We start from the raw sequence: 21,794 nt of genomic DNA, 5'->3' as shown, positions 1-21,794 counted from the left end.
AACTTGCAATAGCATTTCATTGCCGGATTCTTATGCAGTTATGCTTTTGGTTAGAACTCAGGTCAACCGTTAATCTAGAACCTAGTGCCTAAACTGGATATTTCTTGGATATTCATGGTGCGCTAATCACGTACATAGGATCCAAAAGACAAACTATTTATTGTTTGACTTCTGCTAATCAATTTCACATAGATCGATGATATCACGACAACGCCACGTTCAAGAAAGGCAAGCGCGAGGAAGGTGATAGAGGGGACATGTTTTTCGTTTGCTGGAAAGTGCGAGGAAGGTGTTTAATTACTGTAGTATCATTTCTGCTAGTGCTAAGCATGTGAGGAATGCACTATAAACAGAACTCAGTTTTAGACTAGATGCATCTTGAATCCATAAAAGTGTCATGTGGATCAGAATACGGCGGAGAAGCTTGGGAACCATTTGCTGAAGCAGAAACTGCCACTAACAGAGAAAAACGGTGAGACTGATCTTTAGATTTACCTTTTATTTCCTTTATGCAAATATGTATATACTAATGTATTATGGTTCCTTCACCAGAGGGATATGATACAATGATGATAGCCGCAGAAGCAACTGCACGAGCAAATTTGGATGATGTTATGATAAAATTAGAAGCAATTTTGGAAATTGGAAAGTCTACATGAAAAATGTTTTGTTAAACTAGTATTTTTGTGATGTTCGGGGGTGGAGGTGATCAGATCCGGATCCGCGACTATGTTCTTAACGATTGTCATGGTTATGATAACCGTAAGAATGTCATGTAGACCAGAAATTTTATCTTGCATTTGTGTCATGACTTCTACCTGTGGATACAGACTCACGCAAGAACATAACCAATCAAGGAGAATGGAGAGACATGGATGAAAGACATGTCCGAGCTTCTTTGGTGACAAGACCGAACCATTATCAACCTATAATGGTGTTAGTCTTATTGCCACAGTTATGTTTGCAGCAGCTTTTACAGTATCTGGTGGGATACAAAGGACTTTAATGGTTTTCATTGTCTTTATGGATTCAGATGCAATTTCCATCTACACTTCGTGTACATGCTGCGTCTTTGTTTATTTTTCTATTACAGATAAGTTATAGATTGTGGTTACAAATGTGTTCATTAGATGTGAACGGAATCTTATTTCTATCTTCACCGAAATGCGAGAAATAGATAATATCCCCTTTTACTTCTTATAGAGTTTTGGCTGAGAAGAGTGAATGCCATACAAGGGTACTGCTGCTAACCCGGTTGGGCTCAATGTTTTAAAGCCTCAAATCGTGTCAACTGTCAAGCCCTGGAATCATATACAAAAATAAGATTACAAACAGCTTCTTGGACTGACTAATCCTAGAGCTGTTCCACCAGCATTTAAACACACAGATTGCGCCGGTTTATGATCAAAGTTGGTGAGCTTTACGTTCTGCAACTTGATCCCGCTGCATGGGGTTGTAGAGCTGCATCCGAATTTTATAGCAACAGGTGATGCTGATGTTCCTCGAATATTTTGGTATGTCACTCCACTGATTTTGACACCCGAGTTCTAAGACCATCAAAGCAAAAGTGAAAGAAAAATTAGTCTAAAAAATATGTTTGAGAACTCACAATAAGCAATTGATATGTATATATGTTGTTGATGCTTATTACCTGATTGGGGCACCCTTTATCTCCAGGACAGTAGTTTTGATCAATGATAATAGGGTTCAGGACATCATTCATTACAATATTCTGATAAAGAACGTTTTTTACAAAACCATTGCTTGGTCTTGCCCATGTTTTGATCCTTAAACCGTTTTGTGATTTGTTGAATGTTACGTTTTTCACTGTAATATCTTGCACCCCTTCTTCGTTCAAGTCCCTCGCCAAACTCCCAATACTGCATTAAAGATATTGAAAAGAGCTCAATAATTTTTGTTCTGCAAATTTGTAATGCAAGTTTCAATGTTCATTCCAAACTAGAATGAGGCACCCATATGACTTACCTTATACCATGGCCAGGTCCACATTCTATGCGTTTGATCAGTATGGTTTTAGTCCCTGGACCGATTGATACACAATCATCACCAGTTTGGATACTAGAATCTGTGATGGTTACATCATTCGACATTTGTACGTGGATACCGTCTGTGTTTGGGCTATCTTCAGGTGCGATAATCTTCAAATTTTTCATCATCACATTGTCGCACCCATTGAAGGAGAGGTGAGCTTGCTGGCTGTCAATTGATGTTAAACCATTGATTACGATATTTTTTGAACCAGTAAACAACATCGACTGCACGTATGAACATAAGCCAAATTAGAACCATTAGTTGTAATTTGTAAGGCACTACGAATTCCGAATTTTCCGAAGGATACCCATTTGCATACTTAAAACTGAAATGAGATGAACTTACCCTAGCACCTTGGGGGCAATTCCGGCCAGAACGTTTACATGCCCAGTATCCAGAACCATGAGCGTCAGTAGTCCCACCGAGAACTGTCAGCCCGGTGACAGAATTGAAAAGTATCCAGCTACCAGTGTTACCGACACCGTAATAATTCGTTGGTGCAACTAGTGTACCATCAATTTGAAATGTGATTTTACTTTTACATGGACCACGGAATACTACTTGGTTAATCAAATACGTTCCAGGAGGAACGTAAATCGTTGAAGGTTTGACTGATTTACAAGCAATATCCCATGCTTTGAGTAGTGATTTCGTGGATGATGTTTTTCCTCCATCAGGTTTCGCTCCAAAATTTTGGACATTGTAAGTGACTGCATTTGTTGGTAATGGGTGAAGGATGAAAATGTTGAACATGAAGAGATTCAAGCCGAGTCGAAGAAGAATAGAAGTACTCACGAACTGGTTAGACATTTTTGTTCGGTACTTGGAAGAGTGAGAAAGAATTGAGTTAGTTATGATCGTTTTGGAAGAACTATATATATAGCATCATAGTTTTCTTAATTTCCAGAATATTGTACCTTATTTCATGCAAAAACAAAAAACAAAAAAGATTGAAAACAAGTTTTTACAAATACGTGTATGCTTGTTAGGGATAACTTAAAATTTTCATGATTTGGTTAATGAATTTAAAATATATTACGAATCATGAAATCTTGATATTTGTTTTTGTTTGCTTCAGAATCTACAAATATTTTGGATTCTTCTCAAATTTTCGTAGAGAAACAAAATTAAAGTTTGAAGCGGCCATGATAATGGGACCCACTGAGTTACTAGGTATCCAATATATTCTTGATATCAAAACCAGTATCATGTATTACTGGGGAAAGAATCTTGCATCAAAATGGTTGAAGCCTTCAATGAGCTAACATTAAGACCTAGCCGCATGGGCTTACTTCCATATATCATTATAGACTGGCACAGTGGGCACTACACCGACTGGGGAAGCCTCCGAGAGTAATCTCGCCACCTGTGAATTCTTTTTGGGCATAATCGGACATTTCTATTTTTGTATCAACGAAGGATTTGATACTGACCAGTTTCGAACTCATTTCAAATTAAAACAATGATATATACGATTTTATCTCTAAGTTTGATATTAACGAGTTTCGAACTCATTTCAAATTAAAACATTGATATCATCACCCTACGATTTTATCTCTAAGCTACGATTACATCTGCGATCGAATTTGTCACCATTTCATCAAAGTATATTTTGAGTTCAGAGTTGCGGCGGAAAAATACTACAGTTAATAACCCCAGAAAAAACAATATTCTAACACTATACCTTTTTTTTCTTTGCCTGACTTTTGTACGATGGCGTACCACTACAAACTACCGTTTTCACTCCTTGAATGCTGGGATTCTCTATCGATCAACGCAACGCGCGGAGCAAAACAGTGGCGAGGATTTGTGGCATCAATTACGGCAATAATCATTAGTGTGTCCCACATAAAATACTGAAGAAGCTTTTAACCTCTAATCATATTTTCAAATCTAGTAATTTGGCGTCTTCTTATCTAGACGTCACCTTAATCCGCTGCAATTGATTTGCTTAATTAAGTCAATAGTGATCAGTTTCATCTGCTGATCTGCACCTTAGAAAGATTAGGCAAGAAGAATCTGCTACCTATAACCTATGGACATACGCATGTTACTCTGGTCGAAAAAATGGGGAGAGATCAAGTATAAATTAACAAGCCAACATGATATCAGTCTAGAATTTTTTGTTCTGCCATGTGAAAAATTGCAATTCTTACTCAAAACAAGGATGCAATGAAATAATCTCGTACATGAACAATTCAAAAGGAATACTCGGATATTCTTTTCTAGATTAAAAAAGATATAGGTTTCTCTGGCCAAAGGTTGAAGGCACACACCATCCATATATATCCGAATATCCTAAAAGTGGGTTTGTTTGCATAATTCACGATTTCAAGGATTTATATATAATTCTATGGATTACAAATTCCGGAATTTGTGTAAATCTCCCGTGTGTTTGATAACTTATTTAAAAAATTCTAGGATTCATAGATTTTTTTTGTTTTAAAGTCCATATATTTTTTGGTATTATTCTCAGAATTTTAAAATTGTACATATATGAGATTTAAAGTTAAAAAGTGTTGGTCCATAAATCCCTTGATAAGTTTCCTAACAATCTTAGGGAGAGGGGGTCGACTCCATATGAAGAATTTGCTGGAAAACTAATTCCCGTGAGAAACATGATTTCAAGAATTTGGGCAACCTAACATACCGAAGAAAACGTAATTCTACCAAAAATCTCATGGACCCAAAAACCCCACCTTTGAAATTTTGCATCCAAACCCACCGTAAGCTACCTGAAATCAAGTTCCACGGAAATTGGTATTTATTAGACTGAAATGTACTAAAGAAAAACACCAAAAAGGAATTTTCCCAGTGGTTCATAAATTACTAGGTTACCATTTTTTAGTAATTATCTTCTCTATACACACAATGGGTTGAATAACCTTTAAAAAAATTTTCTTAAGTCAAATGTACATGTAAAAGAAGATATTGTTCAAATATCCTAGACTCAAAAATACTTTTCAAATATCCTATTTGGTTATTTCACCCAAATTTAATAATTAATTTTTATAGCCACGTACTAAAATACAATTGTATTCATCTTTCGATCGACAATCCCTTGTTTATATCCCACATGCAAATATATCTTGCGATATCCTAGTAAATTTGAGTATTTGAACGGAACCAACATGATGCCTTATCGATCAAAGCGAACCAATAACTGATGGGATATGACCAAGCAAAGTAGACACCACAGAGTTAGCCTGCACAAGAGGAAGTTTAGATAATTTGAAAAGAACACAATCAATACAGTCCAAACAAGTGCCTATAACACCTACTTCAGTGAAACGAAAAATGTCATCAATAAAGAGAATCACATCCCGACCCGAAGCATCTCTGAAATGCTCAATAACAGTCAGACCAGTAAGTCCAACACGAGCACGAGTACCAGGGGGCACGTTCATTTACAAGAGCGCACTTGCTTTCAGCCTAGAAAACAGAAGAACATGGTTCAGAAACAACCACAAGAACATAAACTAACATAGAACAAGATTACAGGTTATGGTGTAAAAAAACCATACCTGCTTGTCTGTTAGCCTAATGGAACCACTCTCAATCATTTCTCTATAAAGATTTTTTCCCCGTCGAGTACGTTTTGTCATGTCCCAACCTAAGCTTAAGGGATACCCCTGTTAAGGACTATCCACTGCCGGCTGCCTTAACATCTAGTTTAACTTTACTGTTTTCTATCGTTGGTAATTATTAGGAGGCGTGTGTGAGATTGGTGCGTGTGCCAATCATGTTTATCTCCTGAGTCTCTCTCTGTAGAAGAACATTATTGAATATTGAATCTGAAAATACTTTTCATTCTCCCTCTTAGCTCTTGGGTTGTTCTTGAGACCAGTTTGTATTGTGGATCACTACAATTGATATCAGAGCACTCGATCCGAGGACCTGATACAATGGTGAATCAAAAAGACTTTGAGTATCTTCAAAAAAAAATTACTACTCTCATCAAAAGTCAGGAAGAATCGCAAGATAAAGCAGAGGCACTTATAAAACGACTGGAAGATGTTCAAGAGCAAAACTCCGCAAATATAGCTCAACTGATAAAGACAATGAGTGGTACGGGAGCTATTATAACACATGAGGTAGAAAAAGCTGTGAATAAAGCTAGATCGGAAACAGATTCCGGTCAAACTCTAATAAAAGATCCAATATGGGAGGTACTAATAATAACTTTCTTTTTTCAAATCAGTTTTCACATCATCATAAGCCTCAGGTTGATTTTCCTAGATTTGGAGGGGTTAATTGGCAGGCCCAGAAAGGTGTGTAAATGAACGTGATAAAACGGGGCCTACAGTAATACCGCAAGTGCACGGTCGTCGGTTGTAGCTCGTGCAAGTACGGGTCGATCCACAGAGATCGGGTGTGTTTTGGAAATGTTTTAGCTATTTGGGTTCCTAGATTTTGCTTTGGGCTTAAAAGCCTTTTGGCTTAAATTGGGCTTTGAGTGCTAATGGGTTTGTTCACAATAAAATGAACTGAGCTTGGGCTCAGTTGGTCTTTTGAAGTACAAATGGGCTTTGGCCTTAAACTTAGGCTTTTGATTAAGCCTGAATTGGATTGGGCCTTAATGAATTTGGGCTTTGGTCTTAAACAACTGGGCTTTGGTTAAGCCCACAGTTGACTGAATTGGGTTTCAGTTTGATGGGCCTTTGGGATGAAATGTATTGGGCTTAGCTATTGAACTAGACCTTTGGCCTTCACTGAATTGGACTTTGGCTCAGTTGGATGGGATCTGAGCTTGGCTGCAGGAACTGGACTTGGCTTGGCAGGAGAAGAAGTGGCAGCAGCAGCAGCCTGGCAGCAACCTTGGCAGAAGCAATAGCAGCAGCAACCTTGGCAGCAATAGCAGCAGTACTGCAGCTACACAGCAGGTAGTAGCAGCAGCAGGAGCAAGAGAGGCAAACAATGCAAAGCAGCAGTGCAATGCAGTGAAAGAAAAGTGCTGCACAGCAATAGAATGCAGCAGTGCAATAGAATGTACAAGATGAGAAATCAATGCAGCAGCAATAGAAAATGCACAGCAGTGCAGCAGCAACAGAGTTGCAGCAGCAGCTGCAGCTGCTCAAGCAGTGAAGAAAATGCAAAACAGAAAAGCAACAGAGTTGCAGGGCAGGGAAGAAATAACAAGGCAAAAGCAATGGAAGAACTAAACAGCAGAAAACAAAACAATGCACAAAAGCAAAACAAAATAAGATGAACCAAGGCCTAAGGCCAAGGGCAGGGATGTGGTGAAGAAACTGAAATGAAGCAAGGCTAGGCAGAAAACAGGCAAACAAATAGAATGGGAAGAAAACTAGCTTGCTATGAGCACTAGTTTCTCCCAATGCTCAATCAAAGTGCAACCTAAGCATACACAGGGAATGGCAAGAAAATCAGTTTGCTTTAAGCACTGATTTCTTCCATTACACAATCAGTTCATTGCTTCAAATGTATCTAGCCTAGCATTCCTTCAAATGACAGTGAATTAAACATGACATTACACAAACATTACATGGCAGTGAGCAACACTAACAGGGACTGAAAACAAGAAATTGAACATACACATTTAACATATGCAGTGAAACAAACATTAACATTTTAACATTAACATCAACATTTTAACATAAACAAACTAACAAACACAGCAACAAACAAACATGGAAACTGAGCTGAAACTCAACTTTGAGCTGAAATTGACATTTAACAGAAATTAACAGTTAACAGGACATGAGAGTCCTGGATGTAGGCTAGTCCAAACATACATTTTACATCATACCCACAGTCTATTTATAGTCCCAAATTCCTAAATTATACAATTAGGGTTCTTCCCCAAAATTTTCCCCAAAGTCAGTGAAATTAGGGCTTTTAGAAATTGGAGAAATCTCACCTAATTCTCTGAAATTGTTGTCGACCCATCCTTTCTCTGACTCTCCTGTATCACCTCCATGCATCAATTGCTTCTCTAGGTTACCTAATTCATCAATTTTTCACGCCTAGGGTTTCAGGCAGAGAAGTGTGAAAAAGTGAGGAAATAGGGAACTAGAGGGCTAGGGAACAGATGGTATTGGTTGTTGGGTGATAGGGTGATGATGGTGGAGGTGTGGTGGTGGCAGTGGAGTTGGTGGTGATGATGGTGGTGCGGCAGTTGCAGGGTGATGATTCTGCAGAGGGGGGTGGTGGAGAAGAAAGGGTTCGATGGTTTGGGAGAGAAGGGTGTTTGGTTAGGTGGATGGGTTCGGTCGCTAGGGTGTGAGGCGGCTTCATCCAATCTTGATGTTCTGTGACGCTGAGTCACTGGATGCGAAGCTGGTAGGTAGATCGGACGGTGATGTGAAGTGAACCTTGTAGCGACCGTCAGATTTTTTGATACAACGAAATCAACGATGCCAGATGGAGTTAGGTGTTGTAGTGTTAGGCGGAGATATCAAACTTTGATGCACAGCAAGGGAGAGACCGTTGGATTCAACTACCATCTAATCTGAAGGCTTGGAATTTCAGCGCTGTGGTGCTCGGCAGAGACATCAGATTTTGATGCTCTATGAAGGAGCGACCGTCGGATGCTTCTGAGTACTGATCTGATGGCTGAGAACGGAGGCGCTTTTGTGTGTAGAAAATGAGGTTGTGCGCACCATTCTTCGCGGTTTCCTTGCGTAATTTCTCCCGGCTTTTTACTACTTTTCTGCTCTTTTCGCTCCGCGACTCATCCGAACTTTATTTACTACCTAAAAATGCAAAATTAATTAATAAAAATATTTATTCTTGAAAACAATGAAAATACAGAATATGGGATAAAATGTAGAATTAATGCATAAAAGATGAGTTAAAATGCCAACAAAAAGGGATAAATATATACAATATTTGGCACTCATCAAATACCCCCAAACCTGAATTTTACTTGTCCTCAAGTAAAACAAAACTAAGGAAATCCTAACTATACCACTGTCGCTGGTCTCTCGAATGCATTTAGCGTATGCACTAAGCCTTTTAAACCACTAAGTGTCCCTAGTGGACGAGTTGAAGTCTCGTGAAGGTTTACCAGAGGTGTGCCTACAAAACCTAAGGACAAAATATAAGCTCATATTCCATCAAACGTGACATGTGCAAAACAGTTAAGCTCACAGCAAAAATGGAGATGTCAATCTAGCTATCGAAGGCACAATCCTAGCACTGATAACAATTAAGGACATGTGATAAGAGTGTAAAGTGTATCTACACATGTGTAAAGAAAGATCTGAAGTCATGACTACTAATCACCAAGAGATAGTTTCTCAGGCTAAGAACTGAGGTCGAAATCTAGCTAGCTGTCCGGACTTTACGAGAATTGTGAATGAGTTGGAGGTATTTCACAATTTCTCGCGTTGTACATCAATGGCATACACCCTCCTTGCTTATTACAACGAAATAACAAAAGATGACTATTTACATGACTCTTATTTACATTGACAAATCTCTTTTTATTTTTGGAACAAGAGATGATGGAATTGATAAATACTTGAATTTTTTTGTATTTTTCTGATTTTTTTTTTTTCTGAATATATACATCGTTTTTTTTTTTTTTTTTTTTTTTTTTTTTTTGAACAAAGAAACACTTTTGATACATACAAAAGGAAAAAAAGATTACATGACACTTTGCAAGAGGTAGCCCTTTTTGATGCACCCAGTTAAATTCGATGGTTGTCTTTCTTAATGTAACCTCCACCTTCTATCCCAACCAACCAAAGAACAAGCTAGTCCAGTTTCGTTCAGTATTCTAAAGTGATTGGCAATCGTAACTTCCTATCCAACACCTTGAAGATCGAGGCCATACATGTATTGGTAGATCGTGCGCGTGCAAATTTCTTATCACTATGTGAATTGTGCTAGAATCAGGGTGCCTAAATATCTAGACTAAGACTCCTAATAAAAATACATATTTGCACAAGAGTCAGCATTTCAAGGTAAATGAGCTCCATTTTTATGATTTTTTTCAATTTTTCAATTTTTTTGAATTTTGAATTTTTAATTTTTTTGGAATTTTTCAATTTTTTCAAAAAGAAGAAGGAGTTCGTTTTTAATTATAGCATATTATCGTGGCATCTACTCTATACCCCCAAACCTAAACTAAACATTGTCCTCAATGTTTCAAAACATGGAAAGAATTATAAAACAATATATGGAAAGGGACATGATGAGTAGAGTAAAAGGAGAGAGAATACCCGATTTCGGCGAAAGCAGAATTAAAACTCGGTTTATTCAAGGCAAAAATCCAACATATTTCAGCCGAGATCATATTGGATTAGAAAAATATATACAAAAGGAACAAAAGGGTTTTAAAGAAATTTTTATCTACTGGATTATATACAAAAAAATTCACCATACACTAACAATCTAAAGAGTTGAGGATCAACCCAAAAGACGAAGTGTAGACATTTCAACAGCTTCACACAATAATAACAGGAAAGAAACGCAAGTGAAACTGTGAAACAAAATGAGCTACCCCCAAACCTGGATTTTACAGAAGATATAGTTTTGAAAACAAAATCGCGCAGTTTCGGGGGTTCATCATGCAAAAGGTCTAGCTCAAAATGAACTGTGCTAGGGACGGGCAAACATGCTAATTCCAACTGTGGTTCCTCAAATGTATTATATTTGGAAGCAAAATAGTCCAAAAGGACTTGGGAAGCACACAGTTCCAAACCTAGGTTAGGCATTTTCAGAAAAATTGGTTTTACAATGTTGGTACAAACCAAATCTAGGTTGGGTGGAAGGCCAACAGATTGTGACTCATGTAGGAGAATAGGCATATCATTATCAATCAAATCAAAATCTTCTAACTCATCTACACATGTCACATCATGCTCACAATCATCAATCAAATGGGCAAGATTACAATCAGAATCATCAACATCATCAACAAATTTATTCTCATGCATCGGCAAATCAGGATAAATATCACAATGTGACCTAGGTAGAGAATCAGACACATCAAATATATTTTCATGCATATTAGTGTCTACAGAAGATTCAACTATTCCTTTGTCATGCTCATCTTCAGAGAATAATTGTACGAATCCCATGTCAATATCAAAATCATATGAATTACAATGAGTATTAGAAAGAACAACATTCATGAAGGTCGAGGGCGAGAAGCCATATGTTATTGAACCAACAGGTTCCACAATATTTTCATGTTCTTCTAGCATATCATCATAATCATCATAATCATCATCATGGTAGCATGCATATTGGTCCTCATTAACAGTGGTGGTGTCATTAGTCGATTCATGTTCCTCTAAATTAGGTTCATATTCAACATTATTTACATGATTGGGACTAGACACTTCATTAGGGACAACATACATTTCCTCATGAATTTCCTCCTTTTGTGGGTGAAGCAAAATCTGATCTAAATGTGCATGAATTCGTGCTGTAGATCTATCATAATCTTGCTTACAGAGTCTTAAAGCTTCTGTGGTGGAGTCTAAATTCATGGGAGTACAAAATTCTTCATGTTCAAATTGTGGTGAATGGTACATGTGTGCATGGTCACTAGGGTTTTCAAAATATTGATCGCAACCCTCAAAGGATTGATTATGGTCCCAATGACTACCATTCTCACAATTCATGGGCATTTCATACATTGGATTTTCTCTTGATGGCCTAAAATTATGCAAAATATGACAATGCTCAACAGGGTGGTCTAAACTACCACATGCGGGACATGCATAGATTTCAGGTTGCCTAAGAAAATTAGATGTGACAGATTCCTCATGCGATTGCATTTCTAAAGCTGTGATTCGAGCTTCTAGTTGATCCATAAGTGATCATTGGGTGAGTGAGGCACTAGCAAAATGTTCATTTTCACGTTGCGATGAATGATGCATGTATGAATAGTCATTAAGGTTCATGTATTGAGGCTCGGGACTTTGAAAATGTCCATAATAATTCCTATGACTATTGACATCATGGTCCGTGGAAGGTTCATAACGTGAAGTTTGTCCATAAGCAAGTTCTCTAAGAGTTTTATTTCCATCTCCAGGAGCAGACCAAAATCCAGACATGATTGGCTCAAAAGCTAAGCAACTATGTTACAAAGCCCAAAATTTGGTTTTTAAAGGGTTTGGATTTTTGGGAAAATTTTGGTTTTGGTGGGAGACATTTGGTTCAAAATGGGAGCAAAAGATTTTTTTTTTTTTTTTTTTTTTTTTAAGAAAATAAAATTTGGGTTTTTTTGAAATTGGGAGCAAGCCCACTGTGCAAGCCTCTAATGAAATGAAGGCTGCGGCCTACGAAAATCCAAGTTTTAATTTTTGAAAGTTTAATTTGGCCCAGTTGGTTAAGGCCCGACGTTTGTTTTAAAACTCTGGTTTCGATGTCCACTTACAAGTCCACAATCAGTTATAAGCTCAGCTGGGTTTAAACCCAGAGTCCAAAATGCAAGTCCAATGGAAGAATTTAAACAAGCCCACACAAAATAAATACAAGCCCACAAATTAAACAACAAGCCCACAAATAAATTATTACAAACCCAAAATAGAAAAATAAAAAGCCCAAAAAAATTGGGTTAATTATTACAAGCCCACAATTAAATATTTGGAAGCCCACAGGTTGGGTTCTCTCAATGAATGGGTTTAGGCTTACCTTTTTAGCACAGCCCAGCTGCTCTGATATTGTTGCAAAAACCCAGTTGGGTTTTGGTTCTTTTCCTTGGTGGCGTCCCAGCAGAGGAAAAACAGGTTCAGAATCAGCAGGTCCAACAGCAAATGAAATGAAACAGATGCAAATGCTATGAAATGAAATACAAAATAGCTAAGAAAAACACAGATAAAACACAGCACCAATCCCCGGCAGCGGCGCCAAAAACTTGGCAGGCCCAGAAAGGTGTGTAAATGAACGTGATAAAACGGGGCCTACAGTAATACCGCAAGTGCACGGTCGTCGGTTGTAGCTCGTGCAAGTACGGGTCGATCCACAGAGATCGGGTGTGTTTTGGAAATGTTTTAGCTATTTGGGTTCCTAGATTTTGCTTTGGGCTTAAAAGCCTTTTGGCTTAAATTGGGCTTTGAGTGCTAATGGGTTTGTTCACAATAAAATGAACTGAGCTTGGGCTCAGTTGGTCTTTTGAAGTACAAATGAGTTTTGGCCTTAAACTTAGGCTTTTGATTAAGCCTGAATTGGATTGGGCCTTAATGAATTTGGGCTTTGGTCTTAAACAACTGGGCTTTGGTTAAGCCCACAGTTGACTGAATTGGGTTTCAGTTTGATGGGCCTTTGGGATGAAATGTATTGGGCTTAGCTATTGAACTAGACCTTTGGCCTTCACTGAATTGGACTTTGGCTCAGTTGGATGGGATCTGAGCTTGGCTGCAGGAACTGGACTTGGCTTGGCAGGAGAAGAAGTGGCAGCAGCAGCAGCCTGGCAGCAACCTTGGCAGAAGCAATAGCAGCAGCAACCTTGGCAGCAATAGCAGCAGCAACCTTGGCAGCAATAGCAGCAGTACTGCAGCTACACAGCAGGTAGTAGCAGCAGCAGGAGCAAGAGAGGCAAACAATGCAAAGCAGCAGTGCAATGCAGTGAAAGAAAAGTGCTGCACAACAATAGAATGCAGCAGTGCAATAGAATGTACAAGATGAGAAAGCAATGCAGCAGCAATAGAAAATGCACAGCAGTGCAGCAGCAACAGAGTTGCAGCAGCAGCTGCAGCTGCTCAAGCAGTGAAGAAAATGCAAAACAGAAAAGCAACAGAGTTGCAGGGCAGGGAAGAAATAACAAGGCAAAAGCAATGGAAGAACTAAACAGCAGAAAACAAAACAATGCACAAAAGCAAAACAAAATAAGATGAACCAAGGCCTAAGGCCAAGGGCAGGGATGTGGTGAAGAAACTGAAATGAAGCAAGGCTAGGCAGAAAACAGGCAAACAAATAGAATGGGAAGAAAACTAGCTTGCTATGAGCACTAGTTTCTCCCAATGCTCAATCAAAGTGCAACCTAAGCATACACAGGGAATGGCAAGAAAATCAGTTGGCTTTAAGCACTGATTTCTTCCATTACACAATCAGTTCATTGCTTCAAATGTATCTAGCCTAGCATTCCTTCAAATGACAGTGAATTAAACATGACATTACACAAACATTACATGGCAGTGAGCAACACTAACAGGGACTGAAAACAAGAAATTGAACATACACATTTAACATATGCAGTGAAACAAACATTAACATTTTAACATTAACATCAACATTTTAACATAAACAAACTAACAAACACAGCAACAAACAAACATGGAAACTGAGCTGAAACTCAACTTTGAGCTGAAATTGACATTTAACAGAAATTAACAGTTAACAGGACATGAGAGTCCTGGATGTAGGCTAGTCCAAACATACATTTTACATCATACCCACAGTCTATTTATAGTCCCAAATTCCTAAATTATACAATTAGGGTTCTTCCCCAAAATTTTCCCCAAAGTCAGTGAAATTAGGGCTTTTAGAAATTGGAGAAATCTCACCTAATTCTCTGAAATTGTTGTCGACCCATCCTTTCTCTGACTCTCCTGTATCACCTCCATGCATCAATTGCTTCTCTAGGTTACCTAATTCATCAATTTTTCACGCCTAGGGTTTCAGGCAGAGAAGTGTGAAAAAGTGAGGAAATAGGGAACTAGAGGGCTAGGGAACAGATGGTATTGGTTGTTGGGTGATAGGGTGATGATGGTGGAGGTGTGGTGGTGGCAGTGGAGTTGGTGGTGATGATGGTGGTGCGGCAGTTGCAGGGTGATGGTTCTGCAGAGGGGGGTGGTGGAGAAGAAAGGGTTCGATGGTTTGGGAGAGAAGGGTGTTTGGTTAGGTGGATGGGTTCGGTCGCTAGGGTGTGAGGCGGCTTCATCCAATCTTGATGTTCTGTGACGCTGAGTCACTGGATGCGAAGCTGGTAGGTAGATCGGACGGTGATGTGAAGTGAACCTTGTAGCGACCGTCAGATTTTTTGATACAACGAAATCAACGATGCCAGATGGAGTTAGGTGTTGTAGTGTTAGGCGGAGATATCAAACTTTGATGCACAGCAAGGGAGCGACCGTTGGATTCAACTACCATCTAATCTGAAGGCTTGGAATTTCAGCGCTGTGGTGCTCGGCAGAGACATCAGATTTTGATGCTCTATGAAGGAGCGACCGTCGGATGCTTCTGAGTACTGATCTGATGGCTGAGAACGGAGGCGCTTTTGTGTGTAGAAAATGAGGTTGTGCGCACCATTCTTCGCGGTTTCCTTGCGTAATTTCTCCCGGCTTTTTACTACTTTTCTGCTCTTTTCGCTCCGCGACTCATCCGAACTTTATTTACTACCTAAAAATGCAAAATTAATTAATAAAAATATTTATTCTTGAAAACAATGAAAATACAGAATATGGGATAAAATGTAGAATTAATGCATAAAAGATGAGTTAAAATGCCAACAAAAAGGGATAAATATATACAATATTTGGCACTCATCATTAATCGTAGATCTTGGATTAGAAAGTGTAAAAAGTATTTCCAGCTCCATCCCATGGATGAAGAAAAAAAAGTACACATGAATTCCTTGTACTTAGAAGATAAAGCTGATGTGTGGTTCCAAGATTATCAAGAGGGTAAGGAAAAAATAATATGGGAGGATTTCATTCTAGGCATCACCTCTAGATTTCAAGAGTTGGGTTATGATGACATTGTAGGTGAATTCAATAAACTGAGCCAATCTGGTACAGTACTGGAGTATCAAGAGATATTTGAAGAACTGAAGGATTTAATGATTGCCAAGAACAAATACCTCACTGAGGAATATTTTACTTCCAGCTGGATCAGTGGGTTGAAGGAAGAGCTAAGGATAGCTGTACAGATGTTTAGCCCTACTGTATTGAGGCAAGACATTCACTTATCCAGAATGCAAGAAGCACTCTTAGAAACTACTACAAGGAGAAGCAAAGTAAACCCCAAATTACCTCATATACACATACCCAGCGGTAATAGAGCTATTGTGATTTCTCCAAGGTCCAGTACACCCTCACCAAGACAAGGGAACACAACTAGTTCCAAATTACCCCCCATTAGAAAGCTGACATATGCTGAAATGAGGTCCAGAAGGTAAAGGGGTTTATGTTATAACTGTGATGAGGTCTTCAGCAAAGGGCATACATGTTTGAAGCAACAACTGTTTATGTTAGCAGCTGATGATGAGGATTTTACACAATATGAAGAAGAGTCACCTGAGAGCACACCATTAATTCAGGAGCTAGCTGAGGAAGATGTAGAGATATCATTACATGATCTCTCAGGTAATATCTCTCATAATACCATCAAGATTAAGGGTAAGTCTAGAAACAGGAAGTCACTCACTATACTCATAGATAGTAGAAGTACCTATAGCTTTGATGAGCGATTAATTCTTACATATTTACTACCCAAAATATATATTGTTGGTGCTTATTTTGGTATTTATTGTGTTTTTGTAGGTAAATAAATAAAATGGGCTCTTCCAAGAAAATCGGCTAAACCTAGGATACCAAGAAGAAAATATGGACTACGGAGTACAGGGGTCGTGGATACTTTTGGATCTAAATGGGATAGGCCCAATTTAAGTTAGTGAAGGAGATGATGTGCTGAAGTTGGTTTAAGAAATTAACATGCTCGGGCATTTTGGTCTCGTGGATTTTAGGATGACGGACTTGGTGATTAGTTCTCGAAGGATTTAGGAGGTATCACGTAAAATGAAAAATCCTACTCAATAATTAATGTACGAGGTATGTCGATATGGTGGAGGAAGAAAGGAAACTAAATATCTTTTGCAACTAAAGAAGATTGATTTTGAGCATAAGATCAGTATGTGCTCATATAATATTTTCTTTCCCATGAAAATAAAAGCAAGTGGTCGGACATGTGGCGAGTCTTTATTAGATGATATTGCGTATTCTTAGACAAGTGGCACACTCCCATTGGACATGACATGTGGAAGAGAATTAAAAGAGGAAGGTTAGATTTTGTTGAAATATATATATTGATGTCGAGAACAAGAAACCAGGGGAGTTATGGGAGAGCCGGTGAGCCGGTAGCCAGTTTCACAATTTTCTTTTATGTCTTCTATTTAGTTTCCTTTATAATAATCAGGAACTAGAATCACATGCTGGGATTATGGAGGAAGCGTTGTTCCAATAATAAAGTGGTATTTTCTTATTAATTTATTATTGCAATTTCTTTATGATTATTTGCACTGAACTATAATTGATTATAATATTTTGATTAATTAGTCGTGTTCTCTCTTGATGCTGCATGTTTAGCTTAAAGCTCTTGATGTTCCATACTTGCGATTAACAATTAATATTTTGGAAATCTAATATTGGCAATATCTTAGAATCAAATTGAACGTATGAATTGCATAAATATTGTTGTTAACTGAATCACTTAAAAATTAATCAATGGTGGAATCCATAGTCTCAATTCTTTCCATAATCTTAAATAAATCAATCTTCACAAGTCCGAGAGAACGAAAACCTTATTTACCACTATTTAAAATTACATAAATTTTTGGCGCCGCCGACACAAATTTGTTTATAGATTTGTTTTTAGGTTTGATTTTATTTGTTTTTTTTACGCGTTTTGGTATTTTTGTTTGCTTTCAAATTTGGAGCTAAGCTAAAGGAAAAGAGAAAGTGCTGAAAAGAAGGGAAAAGCCCAAAAAGGAAAGAAAAGAGAAATCCAAAAGGAGTGAAGAAGAAGATTTTGTAAAGAATTTTATTTTTATTTTTTTAGAAACTGTAATTAAGGTTTTTATTTTTGGGCATTTTTTTTTCTTCTTTTCTTTTGGACATTAAAAATTGGACTTTATTTTTAAAACCCTACGGAAGGGTAGTTTTGAATAAACTGTTTGCAGAGAAGGACGACGATTACGATATCACCTCGGCCCCTCGGGTTCGTACATGACATAGGAGTCGTGGCCCGAGTCGACTTCAACGGTTCACCGCCCGTGTGGAACGGGAGGTAAGAATTCTAAACACCCGCGAATCCCCTGTCAACGGTTTACTGGATGATTTCGTATGCATATATGTTGAGGACCTGAAATCGGATTTAATTTTCTAGTAAAGGAAAAGGCCTGGCCAAATCAAGATAAGGACTCGTATTTCATCACCTTTTCCTTCTTGCCCTCCTTAGGAACACGTAACCTACGCGAACGTAAGCCTTAAAATTTGGACTAGAACGAGACCGATAGGGTAGCGAGCTTATTAGGAAAGTCGTTCTGAAAATATTGGTTACTCTTTTGAGAATACTTTGAAGTTCATGATGGTTTCTGTGAGTTGAATACGCCGCCTTGTAACGCCGGTGAGGCCTTGGGTATCAAAGCTCCACTAAGATTCCCTCGTCTCTATTCAACTTACTTTAACTCGGATTGATCCCAGAGAGGTTTGCTCAGATTGTAACGAATTCCTTTTCGAAAGAATAAAAGTTGGTCTAGAAATAATCTAAGGGAGCCATCATGATTTTGGTTTGCTAGATAAAATAGGCTTGTCGTGGTCGAGTCAGCCTTCTTTGTGTTTGTTTAGAATTCCATTGCAGTTAGGATGTCGAACTGGTATAGCTAATACAATCAAGGGGTTAGTCGTGGGAGAGTTCGAGAGATTTTAATGTATTTAGGATTTCTCCTGTTAGTCCTGAGGGAGTTTGAGGGAGTCTCTCCAAATCTCTGTTAGTCGTGGGGGAGTTTAGAGGAGTCTCCTAAACTCTCTAGAAAACACCTGTTAGTCGCTGGGGAGTTTAAAAAAAGCTCTTGAACTCCCTGTTAGTCATAAAACCCTATAATACTAGGGAGTTGGTTGCTTTGGGGAGTTCAAAGGAGTTTTTAGTGTATTTTGGTCTCACAACAAATCTCTCAAAAGAGTAGAGATTTGGGAAGGAGTTTGGTGCGTAGAAAACCATAGGAGAAAGAAGAGGAAACGTTTTTTTCCAGGTATGTTTTTTTTCTTCTTTGATCTCCATGATTGTTTATAATAGTTTGATTTGTGTACTATTTTGATTGTTTTTCATATCTTTGATCTCCATGATTGTTTATTTTGATTGTGTGTATAGTTTTTTTTTGTGGGTACTCTCTCTCTGTCAAAACCCTAATTTGTGGTTCAAAAGATCTTGGTAAGAAATTGCATGATTTGATTATAATGATATCTTTAAATTCAACCGTTGGAATATGATGAAATTTGAGTATGTCGTAGTTTACCTTGTTATAGAAGTATAGTAAAATATTCACGCGGATCAGGTCACGTTTGCTACTGCAAAGCTTGCACAATATATGACTATGGTCTGCTGAGTTTAAATCCCGAATAGGGGACTGATTCCTATTTATCTCATTCTCCGCTTATCGGAAAAAGTTGAAATTTTAGTATGATGTTTGTATATATGAAGGTTACCGACTTTAGAAATTTCATGAAGTTCTGATCAATTTAGGTACACCAAAGTGTGAGAAATCCGGAACTGAATTCTGTATGCACGTATTGAAAGTAGTCGGGTTCTGAGTAATGTATCTTTTTAATGAACCGTTGGAATGCTATGATTTTTGAGTGTGTTGTGGAATATTGAGTTGTAAGTGTACCGTAAAAATGTAAAGAGGATCAGGTAAGTATTAGTACTGCAAAGATTGGACAATATGAAACTGTGTTTCGGTGAAACAGAATTCCTTTACAGCTATCTTCATAATTTGTTATGTCATCATGCATTAATTGGCTTGCTACTTTGCATGGGTGTCATTCAGAATCACTATCACTTGTTAAGTCCTCTTATTTAGACACATATTTCTCTTATATTCTATATGCGAAAGTTCAATACAGTGGCGTACTTCATTCCGTATTGGCGTATTTTAGCCAATCCATACGGTGCTTTTGTTGCAAGGAGTTGCTAAGGGATTTTCTTTGATTAACAATTTGTCTAAGTAGCTCTGCGTGTTAGTACTTGTAAATGACGATGAAATTTTGACACAACAAACTCAAGAACAACAACGTCAAGAAGCTAATGCATGGAGAAAGAGTATAGCGGATGATATGTGGGAAAATGTTCGTGAACAAAGGGAGTTAGAATTGTATGGATACCGTTAAATTGAAGGGAAAATTTTTTATCTCGTTGCACAAAATAACATACTATTGATACAGAGATATGATCATTTTCATTTATTTATTTTTTTTGATTAAAGATCAATGTTATTTGCAAATAAGGGTTTATTGTTTCTTAAAATAGAATGAGTTATGAGTGAACTCTCTCAAACTCCCCCAAACTCCCTCTAATAAACTCTCTCAAACTCCCTACACTCCCCCAAATTCCTTGAACTCAAAAACACAAAACTCTCTCAAACTCCCTACACTCTCTCAAACTCTCTCAAAATCCCTGAGATTTAAAATACACTCAACTCCCCCGAAATCACTCGAGGATTAACCCCCTGAATGATTATTCGACTGAGCAACATGAACATTATTCTTTTTATGACCATAGTGTGAATAGTGGTTGGGAACACCAAACTTTTGAAGGTTATGGGTTATACCATGGTGAGCCCAATTGCTATTCACATGAGGCACGTAAGATACTTGAGTCAACTCGTAAGTTACATGAGTCGACACATAAGTCAGCGGACACAGATGACTTAGTTATAGACGAAAGAACTGTAACAATGGGTGAACCTTGTTTAGAAGATAACCTCAGGAAGTTAGCTGAGTCAACATGTAAGTTAACTGAGTCAACACGTGAGTTTGCTGATTCAACACGTAGGCTTGAATTAGAGACGGAAGAAAGAGAAGCTCGAATTACTCGTGATTGCCAATACATTCTTTCTTATATCACCCGTGAAAATGAGGATAATTTTTATCATAATCAAGATGAAGAGGTTAGAATTGGTAACACTACTTGTTTAGATGAGGTTTGATCATTTTCATGTTATTATAATGATGATTATGATGAGGATAGTATTGATGAAGAACATGAAATATGTAGGCATAGTGATCAGGAATTTGTTCTTCCGATTGAGCTTTATAATGATAGTTTTGTTTCTAGTACAAATCCAAATAATTTTAATAATTATTCACCTATTCAAAAGGACGAGGATTTGACTAGGGATACCACCGTTTTAGACGATGTAGTTCATGATCCTTTAGCCTGCAGTGTGTTGGATAATCCATTATTACATGTGCCTATCAGTGAATCGGAGGAAGTAACTTTGATTAACACCTTAGTTAATGAGCCTTTACTAGAAGCTTTCTCTGATAATCCTTTATATGATTGTGATGATGGTTTAGAGGAACAAGTTTATTTTGAGTCTAGCGATTTAGAAACAACAGTCTTAAACAAAGAAAGTGAACTCGTAAAAATGAGTGAGGATGCACCTGATTACAACTTAAAATAATCAATTTACCATTTTCAGGAATCTAATGATTTAGAAATTAGGGAAATTGTGACTAGTCTACCTAGAGACACTGAAAACTCTAAGTTTGAGGGTGATTATCACTTTCCTGGTGCCTTACCTTTAACTCTTAGAAAGTTCCCTCGTGTAGGACTTGATATTTGTGCCTCAACCATCTTACAAGATTATCTTCATACACTTTCTCCTGAACCTAGTTGTGTCCATAAGAGATCTCAGTTGTTAGAAACCCAACCTCTGGTTGATGTGGTTAACCCAGGCTATGATACCAAAATTGACTTTGTTTTCCCACCAAAAACTTTTCTTCCAATTGTGGGAACATATGATTTTCAGATGTGTCGGTTATTAAGTT

General features: G+C 37.9%; 1 protein-coding gene and 1 long non-coding RNA gene across 2 annotated transcripts; both read right to left on the bottom strand.

Moving 5' to 3' along the window:
* Nucleotides 1–1,306: 1,306 nt before the first annotated feature.
* Nucleotides 1,307–2,861, bottom strand: LOC113330145 (polygalacturonase-like). The gene is made up of 4 exons (XM_026576997.1): nucleotides 2,398–2,861; nucleotides 1,987–2,276; nucleotides 1,652–1,880; nucleotides 1,307–1,547 (listed from the first exon to the last, which is right to left on the bottom strand). Exons 1-4 carry the CDS (start codon nucleotides 2,803–2,805, stop codon nucleotides 1,326–1,328), a joined length of 1,149 nt encoding a protein of 382 aa, XP_026432782.1. The 5' UTR covers nucleotides 2,806–2,861; the 3' UTR covers nucleotides 1,307–1,325.
* Nucleotides 2,862–4,832: 1,971 nt separating this feature from the next.
* LOC113330146 lies at nucleotides 4,833–6,015 on the bottom strand. Its single transcript, XR_003350089.1, has 3 exons — nucleotides 5,577–6,015; nucleotides 5,334–5,484; nucleotides 4,833–5,258 (listed from the first exon to the last, which is right to left on the bottom strand). It is a non-coding gene; the product is annotated as an uncharacterized LOC113330146 (long non-coding RNA).
* Nucleotides 6,016–21,794: the final 15,779 nt, after the last annotated feature.

This window comes from Papaver somniferum, unplaced genomic scaffold (assembly GCF_003573695.1).
Source record: "Papaver somniferum cultivar HN1 unplaced genomic scaffold, ASM357369v1 unplaced-scaffold_117, whole genome shotgun sequence".
Taxonomy (NCBI): domain Eukaryota; kingdom Viridiplantae; phylum Streptophyta; class Magnoliopsida; order Ranunculales; family Papaveraceae; genus Papaver; species Papaver somniferum.
Note: the sequence above shows the minus strand (reverse complement) of the source record. Positions and strands in the feature narration are given on the sequence as shown.

Excerpts from the sequence above, each read along its gene's own strand:
- LOC113330145 (XM_026576997.1), bottom strand. The coding sequence starts at position 2,805 with ATGTTCAACATTTTCATCCTTCACCCATTACCAACAAATGCAGTCACT. Across the intron at positions 1,881-1,986 it reads GGACCTGGCCATGGTATAAG|TATTGGGAGTTTGGCGAGGG; the intron begins GTAAGTCATATG and ends TCTTTAATGCAG. Across the intron at positions 1,548-1,651 it reads ATAAAGGGTGCCCCAATCAG|AACTCGGGTGTCAAAATCAG; the intron begins GTAATAAGCATC and ends TGATGGTCTTAG.